The following is a 23304-nucleotide window of genomic DNA, read 5'->3' on the forward strand; positions in this document are numbered from 1 at the left end:
TTTGACGTCTTGTACTAAAAGTTCTCACAAACACCAATTTAGGTCAAAGATACAAGTTTAAGGGAACAAGAACATAGAAGAATGGAGGCCTGTCAGCTTCACAAGCTGTGGAGAAACTTAGTTTGTAATTTATGAGTTAAAAAGCTGAATCAGTTCTGGAGCGGCTCTAAGAACGGGTCCATCACCTGGTCAAAGATGTAAAAAAAAAAAAAAAAAAATATCAAATATCGCATAATATTTCACAAATATTATGCGATATTTGATTTTTTTTTTTGACAAATACAATTGTCCTGTAAAGACAGAATACCGTTGATATTTAACATCCTAAGAGATTTAACAGGAAACAGAGAACAGAAACTTCAACATCCCATTCTGTTGGAGATTAAAAATCATTTAAAAAGTTGGATAGATGAGATATAAAGTAGTATTCATTTTGATGTTCATAAACATTTAAGATTTTTAAAGTTGCAACATTTTATACCTTCAGAAGATAATGACATAAAGTCCTAATCTTAGGAAAAATGGTGAGATGATTTTTCTTCGTCTTTGACAGTTATTAGACAGAGGACATTTGGAGCTGCACAATATTAGAAAAAAAAAAACATCATGCAATTGCAAAAATGTTGCTGAATACAGTTGGATATCAATTGTTCTTTGATCTGAATGCTCCCACCACATTTTGTGAACTTTAACCTCCCAGCCACTACAAATATAGATCCGATGTGGGTCTTGATGGCAAAGTTCAACCTAACAAGCCAAATAAATTACTGGCATGAAGAATTTGCCTGCACAGCACCAAAATCCTACCAAACACGGCATCCCAGCAGTCTTTCGTGATCGCTACACAGCACTCGTATTGTGACGGCCATTTTGACTTGATATGGTGTGCAGCTGCAGAAACAATAGGAGCTGCTTTCCACAGGCTGGAGAGTCATTTGGTGTTCCCCAAAAAAGTGACAGATTGTGATGAAATGCAAGACAACATTTATGTAAACATGTTGGTGTTCTGAAATCACAGTTACCATTAACTAAAAAGCTCTGAGACCACACATATTTCAAATTCACAGCAGATCCTTATTCAGTTTAATTAAAGCACGATTAAAAATGCAGAGGGCGAGCACAACAAGCAGTCTGACACCGTGGTGAAAAACATTTCTCCTTCTGAAATCAAACTCTGGTTGGAAGAACACTGTGATAAATATTAAACAAGTCCTAGATTTAAAATAGCCCAACACTGTAAAGCATTCATTGGTGCTCAGCCATAACCCCCCCCCCCTGATTCTGACATGTAAACATTGTAAGTTTAATATTCCTGCCACAGACCTGCAGTTATCCACAGCATGTAAAAAGAACAAAACAAAAAAAACCCAGTTTCTCTACCCTTATTGGACATAACCAGTGTGTTCAGGGGAAACCGTTTCAGGCAGTCCGGGTTACCTTTGCTGTGGACTTGTTTTTCTGAGGCATGCTCTTGTCCTTCTGCTTGGGCTCTTTGACGTCAGTGATGGACTTCATGGCTGCGGCGGCGTGCTTCAAGATGCAGTCGTTGCCACAGTACACGGAGTCCGGCTGGGCGATGCTGTCGCAGCCGGGGCCGATGCACTTAGGCAGGGAGGAGTCATCCTCCGCCCTCTGCTTGGCCGCCTCCTCGGCCGGCGTGGTGTTCACCTCGACCGTCGTCTCCACCCTCTGCTCTGGTGCCGGTGGGGCTTTCTGCTCTGCTGCTGACGGGACCTTCGGCTCCACAGCCGATGCTGCCTTTTGGTCTGCTTTGTGCTCGGCTGGCTGATGAATAGCCTGATTTAAATCGGCGTGGAACGAGATTAACAAATAAATAGATCATTTCATATTGCAGGTCTGCCCTGAGCTTTAACTGTGTGCATACGGTGAATAAATGCGTCAAGAAAACAGGACTGAAACGATTACTCGATTTTCAAAATGGTCAACAGATTTAGTAATCGATCGTTAACTGGACTATACAGCCTCAAAAAAGGCCATTTGCTGAAAACGTAACATTCAGAGCCATGCAATTATGACAAAAATCTATCTTTCTGTAAATACGTTTTGCTCAAAACTCCTCTAGTTGTAGTTTCAGCTTCACCGGATCAGATTCACTCATGGAATGCCGCTTTTAAACTTTAGGCAATAAAATGATTATCTTATATTTAGAAATGAACTGACTTGTTATATTTTCATTTATTATTTTTCTAATATTGTATAAAAAAATGTTTAATGAAATAATATATCTGCACATTGTGACCATTTTTATCCAATTAATCGTTAAACTAATCGATTAATCGTCAAAAAATAATAAAAATGAGTTGCAGCCCTACAGGAAAAGAAGCTAAGGATGAAAACAGCTGGGTGATGAGGCGTATATTTCGTAAAGCCTACTCTGACCGTGAATGACGATATGAAAGGTTTCCAGCTACAGTCACCTACCGGCTGGAAGATTTTTATCTTCTTCTTCCCAGATGGATTAGTCGCTTTCTCTATCCTGCCTTTGATGCCCTGATCTTCCGCCCCGCTCGCTGTGGAAAACGGAGCCGCCCCTTGAACAGCTGATGGATTTAGCCCCGTCCCGCCAGCTGAGAGTTTCTCAGCAGATAGGGAGGAAGCTGAGGCAGCAACCTGAGCAGCGACGTCTGCTCTGAGCCTGTTCGCCTCTGCGCTCGTAGGGAGAACGGCCATGGCAGGCCGGACCAACTGGTTCTTCTTTGCGGTGCAGTTGGGGCAGATGTAGTCTTCTCCGTTTCTCTCCATCAGACGCCCGCGGGCCTCGGTGATGCCAACGCAGTCGCCGTGGAACCATTCCTCGCAGCGATCGCAGCAGATCATAAACCTACGGAGCAAAATGCGGAATACAAACCTCACTCTCGCATAGCTACGAACAGAGATCAATGGTTAACCTTATATTTACCAAATTTAATCTAGAGAGAAACCAGAAATATTGGAAATTGGTGGACTGCTGTCATACTCCGATTCAACCATTTTGTTTTGTAAATAGCATATTTTACTGGGATTTTATGTCAGACGTAGATAAAGTAGCAGAAACCTAAATGATTTTAGAAGTTGCCCATCTAGTGTGCAGACTGGACCTGTGTGTAATTTACTGCCAGTAGAAATCCAGATGCTCTGTGAAGGCCTCACTAGAGAACAGTCAGCATCACGAAAACCAAGAACCACACCAGGAAAGCACACACTTATCAAGTGGACAAAAAGCAACAAATACTTGGTTTAACATTTTTGAAACATCTAAATAAATATAAAGCTTAAAGCGGAGTTGGGTTATAAAACAATATCACAAGCTTTGAAAGTTCCCTCTTCGATCAATCATCTGAAAATTTACCAAGACATGGTTTACCTACTAAACATGGCCTTTATGGAAGAGAATCAAGAGGAAAGTCTTTTTTCTGGATGCCATTAAAAAGTGCCATTGCAGTTTATCACAACTCGTATAGGGAAGAGAGCAACAATCTGGTCATTCTGGCAAAAAATGAACACAACTCATAATCAATAACTATGAAACACTTACTAAAAAGGGGGCATGGAAGCTGGTGAATGAATGAAGCTAAAACAAGGCAATAATGAAAACAAATATTTCATATACTACAAAAAATAAAAATAAAAAATAAAAAAAATAAATTGACTTTAGACACGTGGAGGACGGAAGGAGGTCATCCTCCCAGCCTAATGCATTCCTTCCAGTCTGCTCTACCACAACGCTCTGCAGGTTTCTGCATGAAGGCCCGTCCTATGGGTGACTGTTCAATACCACTTAGGAGAAACGCTGCATGGTCATGCTACTTTTCCTATTGTGCTTCTCATACTTGGAATACAATTTCACTTATTGTGTATAAAAAAATCTTAATATTGTCAATGTCAATATTGATTATATGCAAAATGTTCAGACTTTAACGTTTGTTTATGCATTTCTTTTTCTGTATCTTTTATTTGTTTTAACATCAACCTGCCAATTGGAACTAGAAATACAAATTAGTCACCTGGTTATAATCTCATGTATTTACATGTAAATGTTCACTAATACATATTGTTCTAATCATAAACTTGAATGTTCTGACTCAGCATCCCTACAGCAAACACAATACTCCCATTCAAATGGTGGAATCAAACATACAGCAGAAAGAAAACAGGTCAAATCACAATCAAAGCAAATAAAGAAGTAGCTAGCTTGTTTTTAGGAGATATAATGATGAGTGGACTGTTATTTTTCCAGTGTGAATAATTGTTATCTTGATCAGGATAACATTTTGAAAGATGTGAATTCTTTTCATCCTACTTCAAAATTAAGTGCTACTTTGTGTCGGACAACCACATAAAATCCCAATAAAACACATTAATGTTTTTGATAATTACATAAAAATATGAACAAGTTCAAAGGGAAAGCTCATTTTTCAAGGCATTGAACGTGTCAATTTCTGATTAGCCAACTGAAAGAGGAAGGAGCCATAATGACAACATACTGAATAAAACAAACCGTTTGTTGTGTTTCTGCCGACAGATACAGTATAGCGCGTTGGGGTCGTAGCCTCCATCGTCAGACTCCTCATCTGAAGACGTAGATGAAGACGAAGTAGTAAAGGACTCATCATCATCGTCGTCGTCATCTTCCTCCTCCTCTGTCGTCTCGTGTTTGCTCATCTTCCCGGCCGCTTTAGGTTTTGTTTCCTTCTTCACAGGAGCCGTGTTTCTGCTCAGGGCTGCTGGAGCTTTAGCCGGCGTCGGGCTCTTCTTCGCTATCTTCTTCTTATTGACGTAAGTCCGCACTGGTCTGCGAGTCATTACTGCAGGTGTGTCTGCGTCCTCGTCATCAGTCTCCTTTTCTGTTTCACCTTCGGGTTCATTGGTCTCCTCGGTAACCTTGTTCTCGGCACCCTCTGTTGCCTTAGTGCCCGGATCGGGTTTTGCATCTTTCGTCTCCTCGCTGTTATCTTGTGTCTGACCTTCATCTTTACCGTCTTCCTCGTTCTCAGAGCTCCCCTCGTCCTTGACCGCAGCTCTCCCCGAGGATCTCGTCTGCCGGCCTCCTTGGGTTTTCTTCTGCACCTGATTCCTGGTGCTGCTTCTTGTCCTCCTCTCCGGAGACTCTGCTTTGTCCTCCGCCGCCCTGGACTCGGCGTTCCCATCGAAACTGGCTTCGGACGCCGTTTCGGCGTCAGTTGGCGTTTGTGAAGGAGGATCTCCGCTTTCGACACTTGGAGGGGCACTTTTCCTAGAGCCCCGCTTTGTCGTCATGAGGAACTCCTCCAGTTTGTCCGTTCGTTTGGGCTGCCGTCCGCTGCGCCGCACCGGACAGCGGCTCTCAGGACTGTCTGTCGTCGCCTCCACTGGCATTGTGCTCTGCTGCAGTGGACCAACAGGAAGTTTGAATTTTTTTTTTTTTTTTTTACTTCACGTTGTGGCCTTCAGTGCTGCAGCTGGTTGCTTTAGCAACTCTGTAGCCAGACTCTCATAGTCATTTGAAACTGTCGCTTTAGTCCACTTTCAGCTTCTTGAGAGCCTGCAAATAGCAACGAAAGTCAGTCACCTAGGTGCACTATGGCCACAGTGCCACAAAAAACTGTATTGCTTAAAAGAAAAAAAAGAAAAAAATTGCTTGCTGAAAACAATCTAATTTGTATCCTAAACAATAGACGTAAATAAAACCTCAATAGAATGACTATGGGTAACTGAAATACTGATGGCTGTCCATGAGAGGTAGCGCTGGGAAACCGTATTGCCTTTAAGCTGTTAAGTTTTTCCATTATACTTCCACACACTGTTAATACTATATGGCTCTGACACTGCTTTTTTATATAACCATCTTAGTTTTAATAAAAGTCTTCTTAATGTCATGCTATCTGTAAGAAGACTGAAGACATTTAAGTTACTATGAAATAAAACAGATTTAGAGATTATTGTAGTGTAGCAGCCTGCACTATGTCCCCTAGAGGGCATTGTTTTCAAGTTGAGATAAAGGTAACATCAACATTTTCAAAAAATATAGTTCCCATGTCCTAAAAATAAAAGGAAAAAGTTGAGAGAAAGACAGTCAAAGGATATTCTACTTAAAGATACGAGTACAAATGTTATGTATTTTTATACATGCCTCAAAGGATCATCTTCGTTCCTAATTATTTTGTCCAAAATATGACTTGTTCATTGGTTTACGCACTGCATAACATGCAGAAATCATTACATTTTGCATTATAAAATACAGCAATTTTGTTAAAATTCAATATTAAGTCATATTAAAAGGTATTTTGGAAGGCACAACTATGGTAAACAAGCAGATTTAAGAAACTCTTTCAAGGCTTGATTTTTTTTTTAAGCGAAATATCACATCCGCCCCCCAAACAGAACCACTGCTTCTTTATGAATTGTGTCACAAATATAAAAGACAACAAAAGAGTGTCTTGTAGTATTTTTTTTAAATGACTGAATTCTAATGTTGAAACTTAATTTTAACCAGCATTCCTTTTACTGTTAACTAATTTCAATATTTACATTTTTTCCCCCTTCTATAATATAAATGAAAAACAGTAGAAAAGCTGCTTAAAAATAAAGACTGTTATTATCCACTATGATCCATACCTGCACTCAGTAGTGATGATTTGTCAAGCTAAAGGACATCAGATTAATTATCGTCAGTGTGAGGTTGAAGGTTCTATCAGAGAAAAAAGAAAAAATGATTTAGAAACAAAGCAGTTAGTCTCTCTCACACACACAGGGACTCGGATACAACGATGTGACAAAATTAGAAAAATAAATCAGATCGATCCTTCTCAAATACACCAGAACAGACAGGACTGATATCGATTATCCGATCCATTTAAATTACTCCGACAGTCTCCTAACTACATAAGGGATTATTAAATACCCATATTTACAAATATGAATGTGGAGAAAAACACCAGAACTCTTAATAGGAAGCCGATTTTAAAACTTACAATATTAAAATAGGTAATAAACGCATACATTTTATCAAAGCATGAGTGTTTGTATTTGTTGCGTTTTAAGCGTAGCAAGGCGTTGAATAAGATGCGGTCACGACTACGAGCCACGTGAACAAGACAAACGGCAGCCAGGAAAGATGGGAGGGGCTCGTCCATAAAAGAAAATAAATCACACACAATATTAACTATATTCTCATGTTAAATCGCCTTCGACGAGTTGAAGTGATATCGGTAGAGATAACGAGCTGTTGACTGGAGCACACGGTAAGCAGGTCGAGCTGTTTCCAAGCGCCACCCAAACCGGAGGGCTGCACACGGCCTTCTGCACGAGCGCGTTACAAATGCCTGATCGAAACGTTATATACGAACAGACGGTATATTCATAAAAAAGTAGACGCTAGTACAGCTTATACTGGGACTGAATAGAACCAGGAACTAATATTAAAGTGTTTAGACCCCGTATGTTCTTTTGCCCCACGTTACATAACGAAAATTGGGGGGAAAAAAAAAAAAAAAAAACACTCCGCCAAAACCTTTTTTGTGGCGTTAGCTAGCGATAATCCGGGCCACGCCGTTTCAAGCACCACCAAAAAGTAAAAACGTAAAAGAAACATGAAAGACCTCCCTCACTGCACCCCATAATACTTACAGACTGCATTGCTGTTATCTCTTTAGTCCTAATTTGTATTGTGGTCTCGCAACGTGGAGGTGAACGCTGCAGAACGTGCATTCGCAAGCCAACACGCTAAGCTAACCTTTTTAGCGGCTAAGGCGTTTTAATTCCCCAGCATTTAGGCCTCACTCGAATAAACAACGCAAATACACACCAGCCGAAAGTCATCCTTATTAAATTCTATACGCTAAAATTGTCAAATACCAACCTACATTTAATTGACGCAGTTACCTTATCCACAGCTAAAACGGGTTTGGCTAACGTAAGAGGCGTCTTTGTTCAGTCTCAACGCTGCCTTCAAGTAGGATTATTGAAACCAGTAACACTCGAGAATATCATAGAAACGTTAAGTAATTGCCAATATGAGTCTGAAATGTTTTTAATGTACTCACCTACATGTTAGAAATACCGACGCTATGCCCTCATTTCGGTCAATCCTCCATTTTCCAATCCCGTTGGATCTAACTGACTGCGGCAGATGGCTGACAGTTTACACAAAACGCTTTCGGTTACAGCGCCACTCATTGGTCTGGAGGAGAACTGGGCCGATGCAGAATGTTGTGCTTTTTTATTTCAACAAGCTAGCGATTAGCATGATATATTTCTTTTGAACTTAACGTATGAATAGAAATTGTATTTAAATGCAGAATTTAAAAAAAATCCGTTTGATCATCATACAGTAACTGAAAATATCCCAGCATACTCATTGACTGTTTTAGAATAACACATCAAATAAGAGCTGAATAACAAAGATTACAAAACAGTTGCATTTTTTTTGCCACCAGTCTCATAATCTACATTTATGATCCATTAAGGTCCATTAACATAGGCTATATTTTATAACTGTATAAAGGCTTTGCATTGCGCTATGTGCGTATTTCTGTTTTGTGAGACCAATGCATGCTCTTAGATAATTTACACGAACAGCTTAATGTATGGAGCAGCAAACATGTTTTTGAAAAGTCCATAAATAACGGTAAACTAAGTCTTAATTTTGGAAAGGCATCCAACATAAAACAGCTCAGACACAACATGGTAGTAAAACATACATAATTTTACATTTTCATGTTGGGTTATGACAAGGTCACAGCAACATTTTCAGTACTTTTTTCTGTGTCACAGTCTTTGTCTGAAGAGGCAGACACTGGGGCATCTCTGAGGGTATTAGGGCCGCTGCTTGTCTGCCCTGCACCTTTGTTTGGCACTTCTGCTGTTGGTTCCGCCTCAGGTTCTTGCTGTGGGGCAGTTGCTACAAGAAGAAAACAAGTCAAAAAAATTGTCATAAATGTAAAGAATGTACAGTTATTATGGAAAATGGCTAAATGTTCTTACCAGATGTTTTACATATACTCTTCATGGACATAAATCATATTTACTCTGCACTATTACCAATATATTCATGTCACTATTTTACAGGGTGGAGTGATTAAAAAAAAAAACATACAGTTTCAGTGAATTTCGAAAACAAGAACCGGATGGGTAAATGTGAATTTATTGTGAATTTTCTCCAATTCACACAGGGTCAAAATTAGATATAAAGAATCTATTATATACATGTTCCCTCACGTTCCTGCATTCAATTGTTGGCTGAAAAAGTGAAATGATTGAAGTTTTTTGGTATTATCAGTCCACTAAGAAAACATAACGTTTCCAATAAATCATAAAGAGCCCAATTCATTAAAGAGACTTGTGGTTATGTTGGGCGTAGGTAAACATCTGATCTGAATTGTACGCTGCAAAGACACAAAATCTTACAAACGTTTTTGCTTTAGTTTCTAGTGTAAATATCGTAGCACACTTGAAATAAGACAAAAATAAATTACAAGTAACTTTGCAGCAATATCTAGATGCTTGTTTTAAGTCAATAATTCACTAACATTGATGACAAAGTACTACAGTACTTACAAGTGAAACAATCTGCAAGTGGAACTCATACTTTTTCATTATTATTAAAGAATTATTGACTTAAAACAAACTCCTATTTCTTGCTGAAAAGTGACTTGCAAGTCAGGTTTGTCTTACTTCCAGTGTAATAAGATATTTCCACTAGAAACCAGACCAAAAATACTTGGTAAGATTTTGTGTTCTGCAGTGTAGCTGTTGTTTTTGTTTTTGTAAACCTTCGTTTTGATTCTGGCTCTGTGTCATTACCTGACTGAGTGCAGGATTTCATGTGTTCTGGCCAGTGGGCTTGCTGACATGGGTAATCGCAGTAGCTGGTGTTCCAGCAGCAGTAGAAGATGGCCTCCTTCCTGCAGTTTGCGCACCACTGTTTCTTCTTGGTCTCATCCACAGCCTGCTGCTTCTCCAGCTCCATCTGCTTCTTCACTTCGGCCATTAGCCTTTCCCTCTCCTGCTCCAGACTCTGTCTCATTTCTGCCATCGTCAGCTCTGCATCGGAGAGCAAAAGAAGAACCAATCAAAAGGAAAAAAGGAACGACATTGTGATAATTAAGACGATATACTGAGGCAGCGAGGAGAAAATGAATGAGAACCTCACCGAGATTGTGCTTCATTTCAGACAACTCCTGCTGATGGAGCCATTGTAGTTTTTCTATTTCAATTCTCAGCCGTTTTATCTGCAGGAAATACATCAAGGGGTATTATGTACAATTCTTTATAGGAAAAGTGTTCAACTACCTTAAACTTTTTCAGATTTTTCAGGTTATAACTCTGAAATTTTTATCACTTGAAATGTAGTTAGTCTCTCCACAGCCCGGAATAAACACTTACCTCTCCTATTGTGTTCCCTGAAGAACCTTTAGAGAGGTCATTGTACATCTCAGTCATTGTACCTTTAATTGCGTCCATTATCTGGAAAAAAAAAAAAAAAAAAAAAAAAAAGATTATTTCATTAAATGTGTGAAAAACATGCATTTGATGTTCTGGATTAGATTAACTCTTCTGTATTTCAAACTAACTGTCATGAAGGCTACTAATACTGTAATGAACTGAAACAGCTTATTTTATTTCATTTATTTAACATCGGATATCCCCTCTAGAAGGAAGCAAAAACCTATTATTGGTTTTTGCTTCCTAACTATTGAACCATAGTTAAAGGAACTATGGTTCCTTTAAGCAAGTTAGGATAGGTATATGAGCTATACAAAATGTGTTCATTACATTTTTTGCTCAAAATCATCTAGTGTGATTTTAGTCTGGTCAGTTCTGCCAATTTTAGCTTCCTTTTTAGGGCATCTTGTTACTTTAAATCCAAATAAGCTAATGCTGGCCACGCCCACAAGTAATGAAAAGAACTGCAAACAGATGCGCAATTATACAACTGGACATCTTTGAAAAGCAGAAGTGGAGCCTCCTGCACAAGCAACAAGAATGTAGCAAGTGGTCTCTGAATGGTAAGTCAAAACATTTGTCTTTTCCAGGAGACGTTGAACAGAGCATAAAACGTTAAAACCAGCTGCCCAAACGTGCTGGAGCTCAGCTAGGGTTGATAGGTCAGTGGCTGAGGTAACAAAGCAATGGAGGATTTTGAAATGGCTAGTTTTCCAGATCAACTTATCACCAGAGAACTGTTGGGTGATTTTTTAACTGCGTGGGCTGTTGTTAGAAGCTGTTGAGACCCAAATGGAAGAACAAGAATGCTCACTTTGCATAACAGGCCCCCTTTAAACCTTGCAAATTAGGTTAATCAAAAATTAAGTAAAAAAAAAAAAAAGATACTAACTTTATTTGTATATTTTGCAATGTCTGCAGCCACATCTGCCGAGGCAGTGGGAATATATACATCTGTTCCGGCCGGCGATGACGCAGGTATGCCCAAACCTGACGGAGCTACCATGGTAACAGAAGCTGGACTGCTGGGTACCAGAGTACCAGCAGGTGTGGACGTGCTGATGGATGGGTCTTTTTGTTGAACGGCTAAAATTAAGAACACAAGCATCAATATTATGGACAAACGGAACGAAGCTCACGACGAAAACCGTGCGACTCACTCTTAGCAGCCTGTCTCGTCTGGTAGCGAGAGCTTTGTGAGGACTGCTGCGACGAAGGGACGGCCGCGGAGCCATTTCCCGCTACTTGTGTCTGGGTCAGAACCTGGGCCTGGCTGTGTCTGGGCGAGGATGCCTGCGTTTGCGGGGCCACGACGAGCTGCTGGGTTTGCTGCTGCCGCTGCACCTTCTGCATGTGCCACTTCTGGGAGGACGTCTGAAACTTTGCAGCGGGACTCCACACCACGGCTCGCTGAACCACCGGCACTGTCTCTCTGGGCAGCAGAGGGCGCTGTTTCTTCAAAGCTGGTGCGGCTGAAACTGATGAGGAAGATGACGGCGTTGTGGCGGCGCTGGAGACGGACGAGTGGCTGACTGTGGCGGGAGAGGAAGTAGTGAATGTGACCATAGTGACAGGAAGGGCCATCAGAGACTGCGTGGAAACGCCGGAGGATGTGGAAGCGCCGGTGGAGTTTGACGACGGGAGCCCCGATGTGGTCAAAGCTTTTCCTACGTACGACAACGAAAAGGAAATTTTAACCCCCCCCCCAAAAAAAGATACACCTGCTCCGAAGTTGTGGATAAAATAACGGTCCTGACGATTCTTTTGTTATTAGACACCGAGTTATTCAATGTCCCCTCAGACATATCTGACATGTTTCTACATTGTTCAGTCCTCTTCATGGCTGTTGTTCTCAGTCAAAACATGTCAGGTATGTCTGAAGACCGAGTATCTAACAACAAAATGCTTAAGACTGTATCACATATGGACAAAATGAGTTTCATTGATGTGTTACGGGATAAACTAATGAATAAGGACCATCTCCATGTCCTTTAACTTCACCTCGAACAGAATGGTTGAAGCTTGGACAAAGTTGAGTCTCTCAACGAGAAAACACATCGGAGTTGGCTTTAGAGCTGATAAAGAAAGCTAACGTTAAGCTACTGGAAAGGCTATATGCTAACCTTGATTTATAAACCAGGAAACCAATTACTTTCAGAATTGCCAATTTTTTTTTGAGTTTTAAAATGATTGCCTTATTAAAAGTCCAAAATGGTTAAGACCATCCGACTGGCACTGTATGATTACTTCACAGTAGATCAAAAAGGAGAAGCCCCTTCTCACCTTCAGATTTCCCAACAGTCGACTCTTTGACATTGCCGTCTTTTCTGCTTCTCTTTTTCTCCTTGCCAGGCTGTTCTTCCCCAAGATCGATAACCAGCTCCTTCTCTGAGTCAGAGTCCTCGGTGGGAACTGTCTGTTTTGCCTCCTTTAGTTTCACCTGACACTTTTCCTTGGACACCGGGGCTTCTAGAGCCGTTTCAGTCATATCTGGGTTCTCTTTACCCAAACCGGTGCTCGTTTTCTGTTCAGCTTCGCCATCAGATATGGACACGCTGGAATCATCTGTTGTGTTTGGCACAAGTGGGTCGGCTTTGTCTTTCTCTGTCTGGCTTACAGAAGATTGCTCTTTCGCTTTACTCCTAGTGGGCTCCTTCTGCGGTTCCCTTTTGGGGGCAGAGTCTTGGCCAGGCTTAGACTTTGACTCTTCATCTGTAGCGTACTCGCTCTCGCTGGAGTCGGATTTGTCAGAGTCTTCAGAGTCGCTGTGCTCCACACCTTTATAAACGTCCACCGAGATTTCATCAATACCTACAAAGCAAAGACAGAGACGACTGTACAGTCCAGGGGAACCACAATATTTAGCTTATTAAGAGTAGTCCATGTGATAAATGTCCAGGTTTCCATACTAACCCAACTGTGCCTTGCAGCTCTCAATTGTCTTGTCCAAGTTTAGCTGGAAGCGGCTCTTGATCTGTCTTTTTGGAGAGGTGAGGGCCGGAGCGGCTCCCTGTTTCTGCTGAACTGTCTCGCTGAGCTCCTTTAGATCCATTTCTGCTTTACTTCGATCTGAAAGGACACAAAACAATCACCGTAACCGCATGAACAAAAACAGAAAGATTTGGATGAAGTATGTATATTTTAGCCGTCATGTTTAAATATCAATTTCATATCTTAACAAAAAAGGCATAAAAGATTCACCTAGATTGAGGTTTAGAATGCTTCCGGTCTGTGGCGCCTTTTCCTGCTTCGGTGTGTCGGGAGTCTGAGAGTGGGGTGGTTTCGGGCTATCTAGGGAATTTCCTGTAAAAAACAAAAAATTCAAAGATTGTATGGAAGAATACCTTCTGCATGATAAGCATTCTCTACAATTCAGCTAAAAAAAATAAAAATGCAAAGCTCCACTGGGCACATACATCCAAATGAGCAAAAGAACATCTTCACCTGATAAAAAAATTGAAGTCTTTACACTCAGATGATCTTAAAGAGCTTTTGAAAGATAGAGTGAGAAAATTATCCCAAGTCAAGACGTGGCACTATATACAGGCTAAAAAAGGTCAGACGGAAGAAGCAGCTTTAAAGTTTGCTCACTTGTGCAATCAGATTATGGTAGCTTTTTTTTTTTTTCCTTTGACATGTTTGCCAGTAGGAGGGATTCAGAAAGCAAAAAGACTACAAAAGAAATCTAATACATTTTTTCATTGCAAATTTTTTATTCTTTTTTTTTTATCTAATCTTTCTCATCTCCAGCTAGCACAGCAAGCATGAAATGGATACGTTTCTGACAAGAAAAAGACCAAAAGAACCATAAAGCAGCCCTGCTGTGGATCACACTGCTGTAGGACCCTAAAGACCTCATGGCTGACTAAAAATCAGAAAGTATTAGGCAGCATTTATGCTAAACAAGCGTAAAAATGATTTAATAGTGAATAAAAGTGAGAAAAAGCATTCTAAAAGTTTAGTGAAGATGTATTTGTTTTATACAAATCTACATGAGAGAAATGATTCAAAACCACAAAATGCAGCTGTGTTGGTACCTGTGCAGTCGGTGGACTCTTCTCCTGCACTGGACTGGCTGTTTGCAGATTTTGTCTGCGTCCTGTCTGCCGTTTCCTGCTCCCCATCGGAGACGCCGTGTGCGGACGAGTTGGTGCTCATGGGGGACCGTTGCCCGTCTCCAAGAGGACGCCGCTGTCCCATTGTGCTCCCTCCAAGCCCTGACAGCATCGCCCTGGTCAGGGTGATCTTGGGCGACGTCGACATATCGATGCTCAGCTTGATCTTCTCCGGTTTCTCGGGTTTTACGGCGGTGGACGAGGGATTTGAGGGGTCGAGAAGTAGCTGGAAGCTATTGTCAGGGGTGTACGGCGTCCTGAAGGGGGCATAGTTGAACACGCCAAACTTCTTTCTCATGTTCTCCACATAGACCTCCATCTCCTGCATGGCACTGTTGAAAATGCTCTTGGTCTTCTTCACAGAAAAGGGAATCTCTTTGGACATGAGGTAGCAGTTGTTCAGAGGAACCCAGGCCCTGCAAGATAAATTCCAGAACTGATCCACTAAGAACAAAGTAAACATAACGCTATAGGTCCATGTAAATCCAAGTGAGACTTTTTCACTTCCGATACGATACTAATACTGCAGCTTTGAGTATTGGTCGATACAGATATTGACCCAATAAGATATCCGCTCCAATCGTACATTGTTCTTAGGGATGCACCGATCCACTTTTTTCATTTCCAATACAGATACTGAAGTTCAGTATCGACCAATATCGACCCGACACTGAAAAACAGCTTAATTGACTTAAAAGGTTTCTCTCTTCTTTTTTTTTTTTTAACACAGACATAAATGTACTGAATTGCAAATTTATATGATAACTCTGCACCAGTCCAGCTCATTTAAATACACTCAGAGGTTCACAAGCTTGGTCAAACACAGAAGAACAACACAACTTTAATTTTTTCACTTGCGACAATAGATAAATGTAAAATAAATAATAAAGAAACTGAAACTGATGTTGGTCAAAAACCTAATACGATACTCAATTTTCTGGCTCATATCGGACCAATTTTCAATATCGATATTGGATTAGGGCAGCCCGAATGTAAATGAAGCCACAACGGCCGATACCTGTCATGTTGGCCAAAGAAGCGAGCGTCCACCTGTCCGTCTTTGTCCCGTAACGCTTTAGCAGGCCAGAATGGAAATCCTTTCAATTTGGCCCATACGAGAGGGTGCGGGTGGCTCTGCAGACACACAGTAACAGACTGAAACTACAGAGCTGCTGCCTGATCATTTATTTCACAACCGATGAACAACAGGATGGCGTCACTGAACATCAGGCAAGTCAGCTAGCTTACGCATGGCTCACAGAACCAGTTCTCTCTCTTTTGGCAGGCGGACAGGTAACACTCAGGACACACTTCGATCTCATTCATCTGCAAAAAAAACAAGCCAAACAAAAATAAAAGACACAGGAATAAGTTTCATGCTTTGAGCGAAGCGTCGACTGTACAGAAAGATATGTAACTCAAACTTTATGCTTACCTCGTGTTCACAGATTTTTACTATCACTTTAGCTGTAGCTGTGAGCTTGTGATTGCCTGAAAGAATAACATGGATTATTTCTGAACACTAAGTGTACCGCAGGTTACAGTAGTATTCTAATCTAATCGGGATCCACACTGTAGCTACAACTACCAATAATATCAGAAATGCTAAGTTCATGTGTAGAACTTTGCACACACAGCGGCTGACATTTATTGCAATTTCCTGTGTGTAAAATAGGTCAAGCACAGTCAGATAAGTGAATAATAAACCAAATAAAAAGCTTTTGTGAATACTTTTCAGGTCTGGTCACAGATTATTGGATTTCTGAAGCAAAGCTTTAGACTATTGCTGTTTTTGCTTTACTTTGAAAAAGGGCTTTCTAATCACAGCCAGACTTGTGTGGTGCCGACAGATTCTCCCGCCTGAGCTGTGGACCTCTACAGCTCCCTCTGGTGTTACCGTGGACGACTGCTTCGCTGATTAATGCTCAATTCAGCAGCAGTGCTCCCTGAGTTGTTCAGTTTATAACCTACTGCTCCACCCTATTTCTTAATCAAGTGACTTGTGAAGACAGAATTTATTTAGAGGCATTAAACTAAAGGAATATTATAAATGCATGTATACTTTTTCTGATTTTTCTCTGCAAAAGAAATTTTTAAAACGTGCCATTTTCCTTCCACTTTCCTATGGCGCTCCACTTTGCATTAGCCTGCATCCGGTGAAAATCTGTGGTCTTAATAGGACAAAATGTGAAGTCGTATGAATACTTTTTTTTTCCAAAAAAGTTATGAATACCTTTTTTTTCCCCTAAAAAGGATTCATACCAGTTGTAAGTTCATTACAGTCCTTGCAACCTGTTATAAATATCCAGAAATCGTGTTCATGTTAATAACATCAGTAACATACCTCCATTGTAGATAATGCAATTGTGCAAAATCCATTTAACATCTGCCAGAAAGGCCTCTGTGCAGCCGTACATTTTCTTTTTGATATTCTGTGGCACATAAAAAAAAAGACAAAAGAATTGTCTGAACAGCGATAGTTTGATGATCAATGACACGACTCTAAAGCAAAAAACAGCAAGTCACGGATCTCTTGATAGAGAGGCTGTGGTCAAATTGCAACACATAAACACGTTAGCAACTCAAACATACCTTCTCGAGTGTGCAAAGATCCATCGGGTGAAATATGTACTCTGCGTAATCCGGATGCTGTTCAAGAGACACCGGTTTCTGGAAAGGTTCAGTCTGCAAAATTGAGTGGAGAAGAAAACAAAACAAAAAAAGAAAGAGTGAAGTTAAACAAATACTGAGGATTCACAAGTATTTTCCCCCCTAACATGCTACCCACATACTGGAATAAGCTCTAAAAGCAGCTCAACAAAAAACAAAAAACGAGAGAAAGAAGTAGAGAAGTAACAAATCATGATGGGGTCTTGTTAGTGATGTGATTGATTACCCAATTAAAAGTCTTTCTCTGCGAGGAAGCTGCATGTGGGGAGCGAGATGACAAGCGCGGATGATCCTGAAAGAGAGTGAGAGGGGCAGCTGTATCCTCACCACCAGCTAGCATGTTCACCGCCTTTCATGGCATGACAGGCCCATTAGAAAACACTTCACGTGACTGTTAGTTCTGTTACAGCGAAGTTCATCATGCAGATTCATAGTTACGTGAAAAACCGGGTCGAAAGGTGAACAGTAAAGTTGCAGATCTGGCACTACCGAAAGGTGGCAGACCGTCACTTGGTTGTGTAAGCGAAAGAATGCGTGCCTAAATTCAGGCAAACGTAAAGACAGTCCTTTTTAAGAAGGAATGGCTCCTGTTAGAAAAAATACTTACACCTGGTTGCTTCATCTTCTGCAAAGCAAACTTAAGAAGATAAGAAAGTTGGTCTGTAGTGAGCATCATCATGGCCTTGCTCTGCGTCTCTATACACTCAGCAACAGTTATTTTCTGAAGGGCGACAGAAAAAAAAAAAAAAAATCAACATTTCATTCACGGCTTTTTATGAGCTGCAGCACACAGACGCTCTGAAGATTTTGTTATTTGTGCTGTCAATAACCTCTCTTGTTGTAATAGTTTTTTTCAACTGTAAGTCAATAAACTCAACCTCTTGCATATTTCCCTCATTTTGTCAGATTACCACTACTCACCTCAGTGTATTTGTATTTTATGACCATGACAAAGTAGCACATGGGAAATGACTGATGTTTGTCAATATCTACACAAATATATGAAAATTGTGACTCAACTCTTATTTTTTTTAGTCTAACAGGTTTGGTTATTTAGCTCCATCAGGCCTAAAAAATCCAACTCGACCCGACCTGACCTAACCTGAGCCCGTAATATGAGCCCAATCCAACACAACTAGTTAGCTTTATTTATAGCTTGAAGTAAACCCGACATATTATTTTAGCTACGATTTTACTGCTTTCGTTTTTAGACCACCGTTTAAGTAAGAAGAGTATCTTGTCCCATTTTTAGCTTTTGTTTCACATGTTCCAGCTCCATCTTGTCGCTTGTTGTGATGACAGGGTGAGTCAGGTGCAAATCAACTGGTATGTGCGATTGAAAGGATCCCATCTCCTTGAAACTTTATAAAAAATTCTTGGTCGGCCGGAAAACTGCAATCGGTGCACAACTAATTTAAATGTATCAGAGTAATGGGGTTGTGGATGTATGCATACCACATTTTGAGATTTTTTTTTTTTTTTGTAGAAATGTTTTCTCGTAGTTTAAGAACTTTTAAGGGGATTGTCCTTCTCTAATTTGTGTTGGTCTAAAACATAAAAGCTCAATGTAGTATATGGAAGTTTGTGGTTGTAATGCGCCAAAATGGGGAAAAAAAACAGGTATGAGTACTTTTGGGAGGCTGTGTCTAAAGTCATGTAGCAGCTTTCGACAAGTTGTTTACAACACCATTCAGATCCCGGGTTCAGTACCTCACATTCTGGACAGAACCAGTCGCCCTCGGGCTCAGCTGGCAGTTTGAGACACTTGGCGTGGTACACCCTGGGGCAGAGCTCACAGCAGAGCACCTGGCCCTCGCGGTGGCACAGCCAGCAGTAAAAGTCGTTCCTGCCGTCCTGCGGTACAACATCAACAGGGTCTGTGGTGAGTGCTGGCTGCTTGGCATAGTAAAAGGGACCGTGTCTTAGCTCAGACTGGAACGCAGGCAAAAGAAAGACAAAGTTGGGGGAAGGTCAAAATCAGGATGACAATTAAAGAAGCCAAGGAGGCATGCAAGGCATCTGCATAAAGTAGATCTACTGAACTAAGCACAAATGAGATTACCCTTTGAGCAGCTAAGTGCTTCATCTTAAGAATCTCTTATCATTCAATTTCATGACGTTCATAGAAAAATGCTACATGTCTGAAGCAGGGTGTTGCGCCTGTATTCCTGGCAGTGCAACCCTGGGTTATTTTATCTAAGGTGGACAAGGACTCTAGTTAGATAATAAAGAAGTTTTGGTAATAGTTCAAAGATTTAAGTAACTCCCAATCAACTAAGCAAAATGTCACATTTGTCACAATACAGAGAATCTGTCTTCGTCCCGGAGCTGAAGCTTCACCTTAGTTCACCTTAAAGATGAGCCAAGAGGAGCTGGAGATGAGGAACTGATCGATAGCTTTTATTCTCTATGCTACTCCCTCTCTGAGGGATGTCACCCAAAAACTTTAAGCCTGCGTGTTACTCAGCAGTTATGTGTGTGTATGCTTCAGCTGTGTATGTAACCTAAGAAAAAAAAAATCAAAATATGGCAATAAATCTGGTAGATAGCATGTTTCCCCTAAGACTATGAAACTACAGTTGTACTCAAGGCAAAGGTTAAACTCAAAACATCGATGCAGAATCTAAAACACTAACAAGGGGAACAGTTTTTTCCCCTAAGGTTAGGCTGTGCACAATTAACCTAAAATACATTCAATCTCTATTTAAAAACAGAGTGTCTGTTAAAAACAGAGAGTTACCCTGCTAGTGGTAGCCCAGCATTTCAGCAAACTACTCCACATTAAAACACATTTAGCAAGGACCCATATAGCTACTATTTACTGAAAATTGCAGCTGCATGTGTTAAGTCAGATGTCCCTGTAAGAACAAATGGAATTCATTTGTTTAACTTTAACATTAACAGGTGTCAGCAAGAAATTGATTTTAACTCTCGGATCAAAACAGGGGACAAAACATTATGTTAAATATCTCTCATTTCAAACAGTTTTAAATACGATACTTTTGACATGTGCACAGTAACATATAAAGAAACAATTTCATTTTTAATGCCTGATGGAATCCACTAGTAAATGTACCACAGACAGCTTTCAGCAACAAAAGATCAATAACATTGTTAATCTATTCTGATTCTTCTTAAATTATGACACATATATTGTTCACTTAAGTTGTTGAGAAGGAATAATTGAGACAAGTATAAAATGTCAACATCTCCTAAAAGCTTAAAAGCAATAACCTAGGAATTGGTGATATTGTATGATGAAAACAAGGCATCTCAAAAATGTGACTTTTAGTGTCATTTACAAATGGAGAAAAAGAAACTGTACTTTTTAATGGTAAATGCATTCCACTAACTTAAATCATATGTCCCCTCTCCCTTTTATTATTTTCAAATTTTTGTTAGTTTCTAACAATTGCTGACTGCGTTTGCTCACGCATCTTGCAGATTTTGCTTGTGTAAAGCATTCAGGATGTGGAGCTGCATGTTCTGACTGTGCGGTATTGACGCTCAGTGAGTCGAGCAAAAACAAACAGACATGTGAATGTTGACAGAACGTCGAGTTTTGAGCCTTTTTTAAAGCAGCTCGTGTATATACAGAAGTTCTCTACGCCAGCACGCTGATAAAGTCCCATTGTTGCCTAATTTTAGATTAATTAAATCTAAATGGTAAATACATTCCACTAACTTAAAATTAAATGAATATACAACTAAGATGAACTAAATCATTTTCTGTGCACAGACTGAAGATCCAATTTCTACATTTTGTTAGTTTTTTTTTAAATTCCCATTTGACAGATTGAGATGATACCTGGTCCTTGGTGCTGCTACCAGCTCCAGGTTTTTTCTTCTTTTTCACTGGGCAGGGTGAGCTTTCAGCAGGGGAGTGGCCGCTGGATGAGTTTGAAGAACTGGGGATTTTCCTCTTCTGGGCCAGCCTCTCTGTTGATCCTGCATCTGAAACAGGAAGAGTTTAGACTGGATCAGGCTAAGTCAGTGTGTTCTCAAACTGTGGACAAACAGTCCATAGTTCATGTTAAGTTGGAAAGTACACAAGAAAATCAAAAAGAAGAATATATGTTTAAGAAAAATGCAAAAAAAAAGCAAAAACAAAAGCATTCACGTCAAAATCTGCTTCCAACTCTGGGCTACTTAAAGGTTTCTTTCAGTTTTTAAATCATGTTTTCTGAGAATGCCACGTCTTGCAGCTATGTTTGGCCAATTCGCTGTGCTTACCTTTGGATCTTGTGGAGATCTCCATTTCTTCTGCTTCAGTATAGTTTTCTGTTTTCCCCTCCTCCTCTATAACACTGACACACAAAGACAACCTTCAGTATATGCTCAGGTTTTATCCTGTGTCCTATTCTTTTATTTATTTTTATGAAAGTAGTGCACTGTGCCGTAAAGAAGACAGTACATTAATCAAAACATCATTCCACTTATGATAGCGAATTAACTCACAGCTACATTTTTGTATACTTTTAAGACATTTTAAGGACACTATAACATAGAAAATCAGGATCGGCTTGCTTACAAAATTCATCATACTTAAATCTCCTAACATTGCATGTCTAATATCGAGATACATCTTAAAACATTAAAGATTTTTAAACTGAAATATATTTTCAGAAAGCAGTGAAAAAACAAGGTTTAACCAGAGATACAGATTGTGAAAAAAAAACATAAATTAAGCAGCTGTGTTAGCCGATGCTTTTGGATTTTCCATGTCTGATGGAAAATTTAAATTGTCACAGAGCAAACTGATTTAACATGATACTGCCAAAAAACTGAGAGGAAGTATTGCGTAGTCGTCGAATATATGTTTTGCTTCTCAACATGCATTGTGATGGAAAAAAAAAAATTATGATACGGAAATTAAATGCAACACTTTCAGCGATTTACAAATGCTGAGTTCAAGAAAAATGAGGAAATGGTTAAGAAGCAGTTTGTAATGGTGCAATTACACAGCGGGACTTCCAGGTATTTTAGAGTAAGCATAGAAAAAATATTCTAGTCGAATCTGACCTGTCCAACATCTACTAAAATATATCTTTTTAAATTAATAAAAACACATTATACTTGTGAAAATCCTCAAAATGCGAGCCCAAACATGCCTTCAACCATCTTTATGAAAGATTTCCCCAACAAGTTTTTTTTCCCCTATTGTCATTCAAACGTGCCTCAGCCTAATTTGAAGCCTATTGTTTATACCAATAAGGATATTCTGAGTGAACTGCAATGTTCAAGCTGTTCAGATGCTTTTGGATTTAGCTATTTTTGTTGTTATCCACAGCCATGAAACACAATCTAGTGCAATTCTTTCCTCCAGTCAAACAAAAGTCATTTTGGTACTGACCCTCTCTGACCTCTTCTGCCTCTTCAAGCTGACAGAAGGAAAATCAGAGACAGAGGACGCGAGACAGTGCAAGGAAGTGCCTCTGCTGACCTCCTTCTCTTAACCTGTCTGGACAGTTTCATGCACTTCACAACAACAACACCCTGAGCAGGCTACGGAAAATAGAAACAACACGCAACAGAAGACACGGAGCTGCACGGTCTGACACAACATCTCAGATATCAGAGAGTCTAATGCAGCCAACTTATTGATGCATCCCTGTCCACACCCACCTCTTCCACAACAATCATGCCTCAAGTGAAGGAAAGGATCAGCATACCTTCTCTCCTCCCTCACTCGCAGAATCTTCGGCCTGTTCTTTTATCTTTATCAATAATTGAGAACGCCAGGGGATAATGGGGTGGGAGAAAAAGATGGGTCCAGGTTTCCCAGAAGGCCTTCTCTCCCTGCTGTTCTCTCCTGCAATTGTCAATCTTTAACCTCGGCTGCGAGCCGCCGATTGGCTCGGGTACCAGGCGGAGGTACCTGATTGGGTGCTGGGGCTCGGTGTGCAACACGGGCTCTCTGCTCCCTGCTTTCCTCAACCACACTGCTGCAATGCAGAGAGGACTGATCCGTACTACGGCTACAAAATTTCCCCTTGAAACCATCATACAGATGTCCACAGGGCACCAGTCTTCAGAACAAACATGTTAGCTTTAGCACTAAGAGCTTTGACAGAGAGAGAGGATCAGATCTCCCCCT

General features: G+C 40.3%; 1 protein-coding gene across 14 annotated transcripts in view; it reads right to left on the reverse strand.

The window, feature by feature from the left end:
* The window catches only part of LOC106960757 (protein kinase C-binding protein 1-like), a 41906-nt gene that overhangs the window by 12450 nt on the left and 6152 nt on the right, over positions 1–23304 (reverse strand). For 3 of the 14 annotated variants that reach the window (XM_015054045.1, XM_015054046.1, XM_015054040.1), the window contains exons 1-5: positions 8022–8690; positions 6595–6667; positions 4499–5521; positions 2443–2842; positions 1438–1797 (exon numbers count right to left, since the gene is read on the reverse strand). In XM_015054045.1, coding sequence (XP_014909531.1) covers positions 1438–1797; positions 2443–2842; positions 4499–5355 — 1617 coding nt within the window. In that variant the 5' untranslated portion in view covers positions 5356–5521; positions 6595–6667; positions 8022–8690. Of the gene's footprint in view, positions 1–1437; positions 1798–2442; positions 2843–4498; positions 5522–6594; positions 6668–7605; positions 7994–8021; positions 8879–9780; positions 10021–10129; positions 10209–10362; positions 10444–11314; positions 11509–11582; positions 12090–12705; positions 13234–13335; positions 13492–13623; positions 13726–14459; positions 14954–15555; positions 15672–15785; positions 15864–15972; positions 16029–16881; positions 16970–17129; positions 17223–17433; positions 17500–17543; positions 17693–17814; positions 17929–18917; positions 19140–21015; positions 21162–21440; positions 21515–22879; positions 23242–23304 lie in introns of those variants that run through there. The other 11 variants (XR_001427638.1, XR_001427640.1, XR_001427641.1 and 8 more) reach the window with 11 other exon arrangements.

Source organism: Poecilia latipinna, unplaced genomic scaffold, assembly GCF_001443285.1.
Source record: "Poecilia latipinna isolate Pla-1442-1.1 unplaced genomic scaffold, P_latipinna-1.0 Scaffold1225, whole genome shotgun sequence".
Taxonomy (NCBI): domain Eukaryota; kingdom Metazoa; phylum Chordata; class Actinopteri; order Cyprinodontiformes; family Poeciliidae; genus Poecilia; species Poecilia latipinna.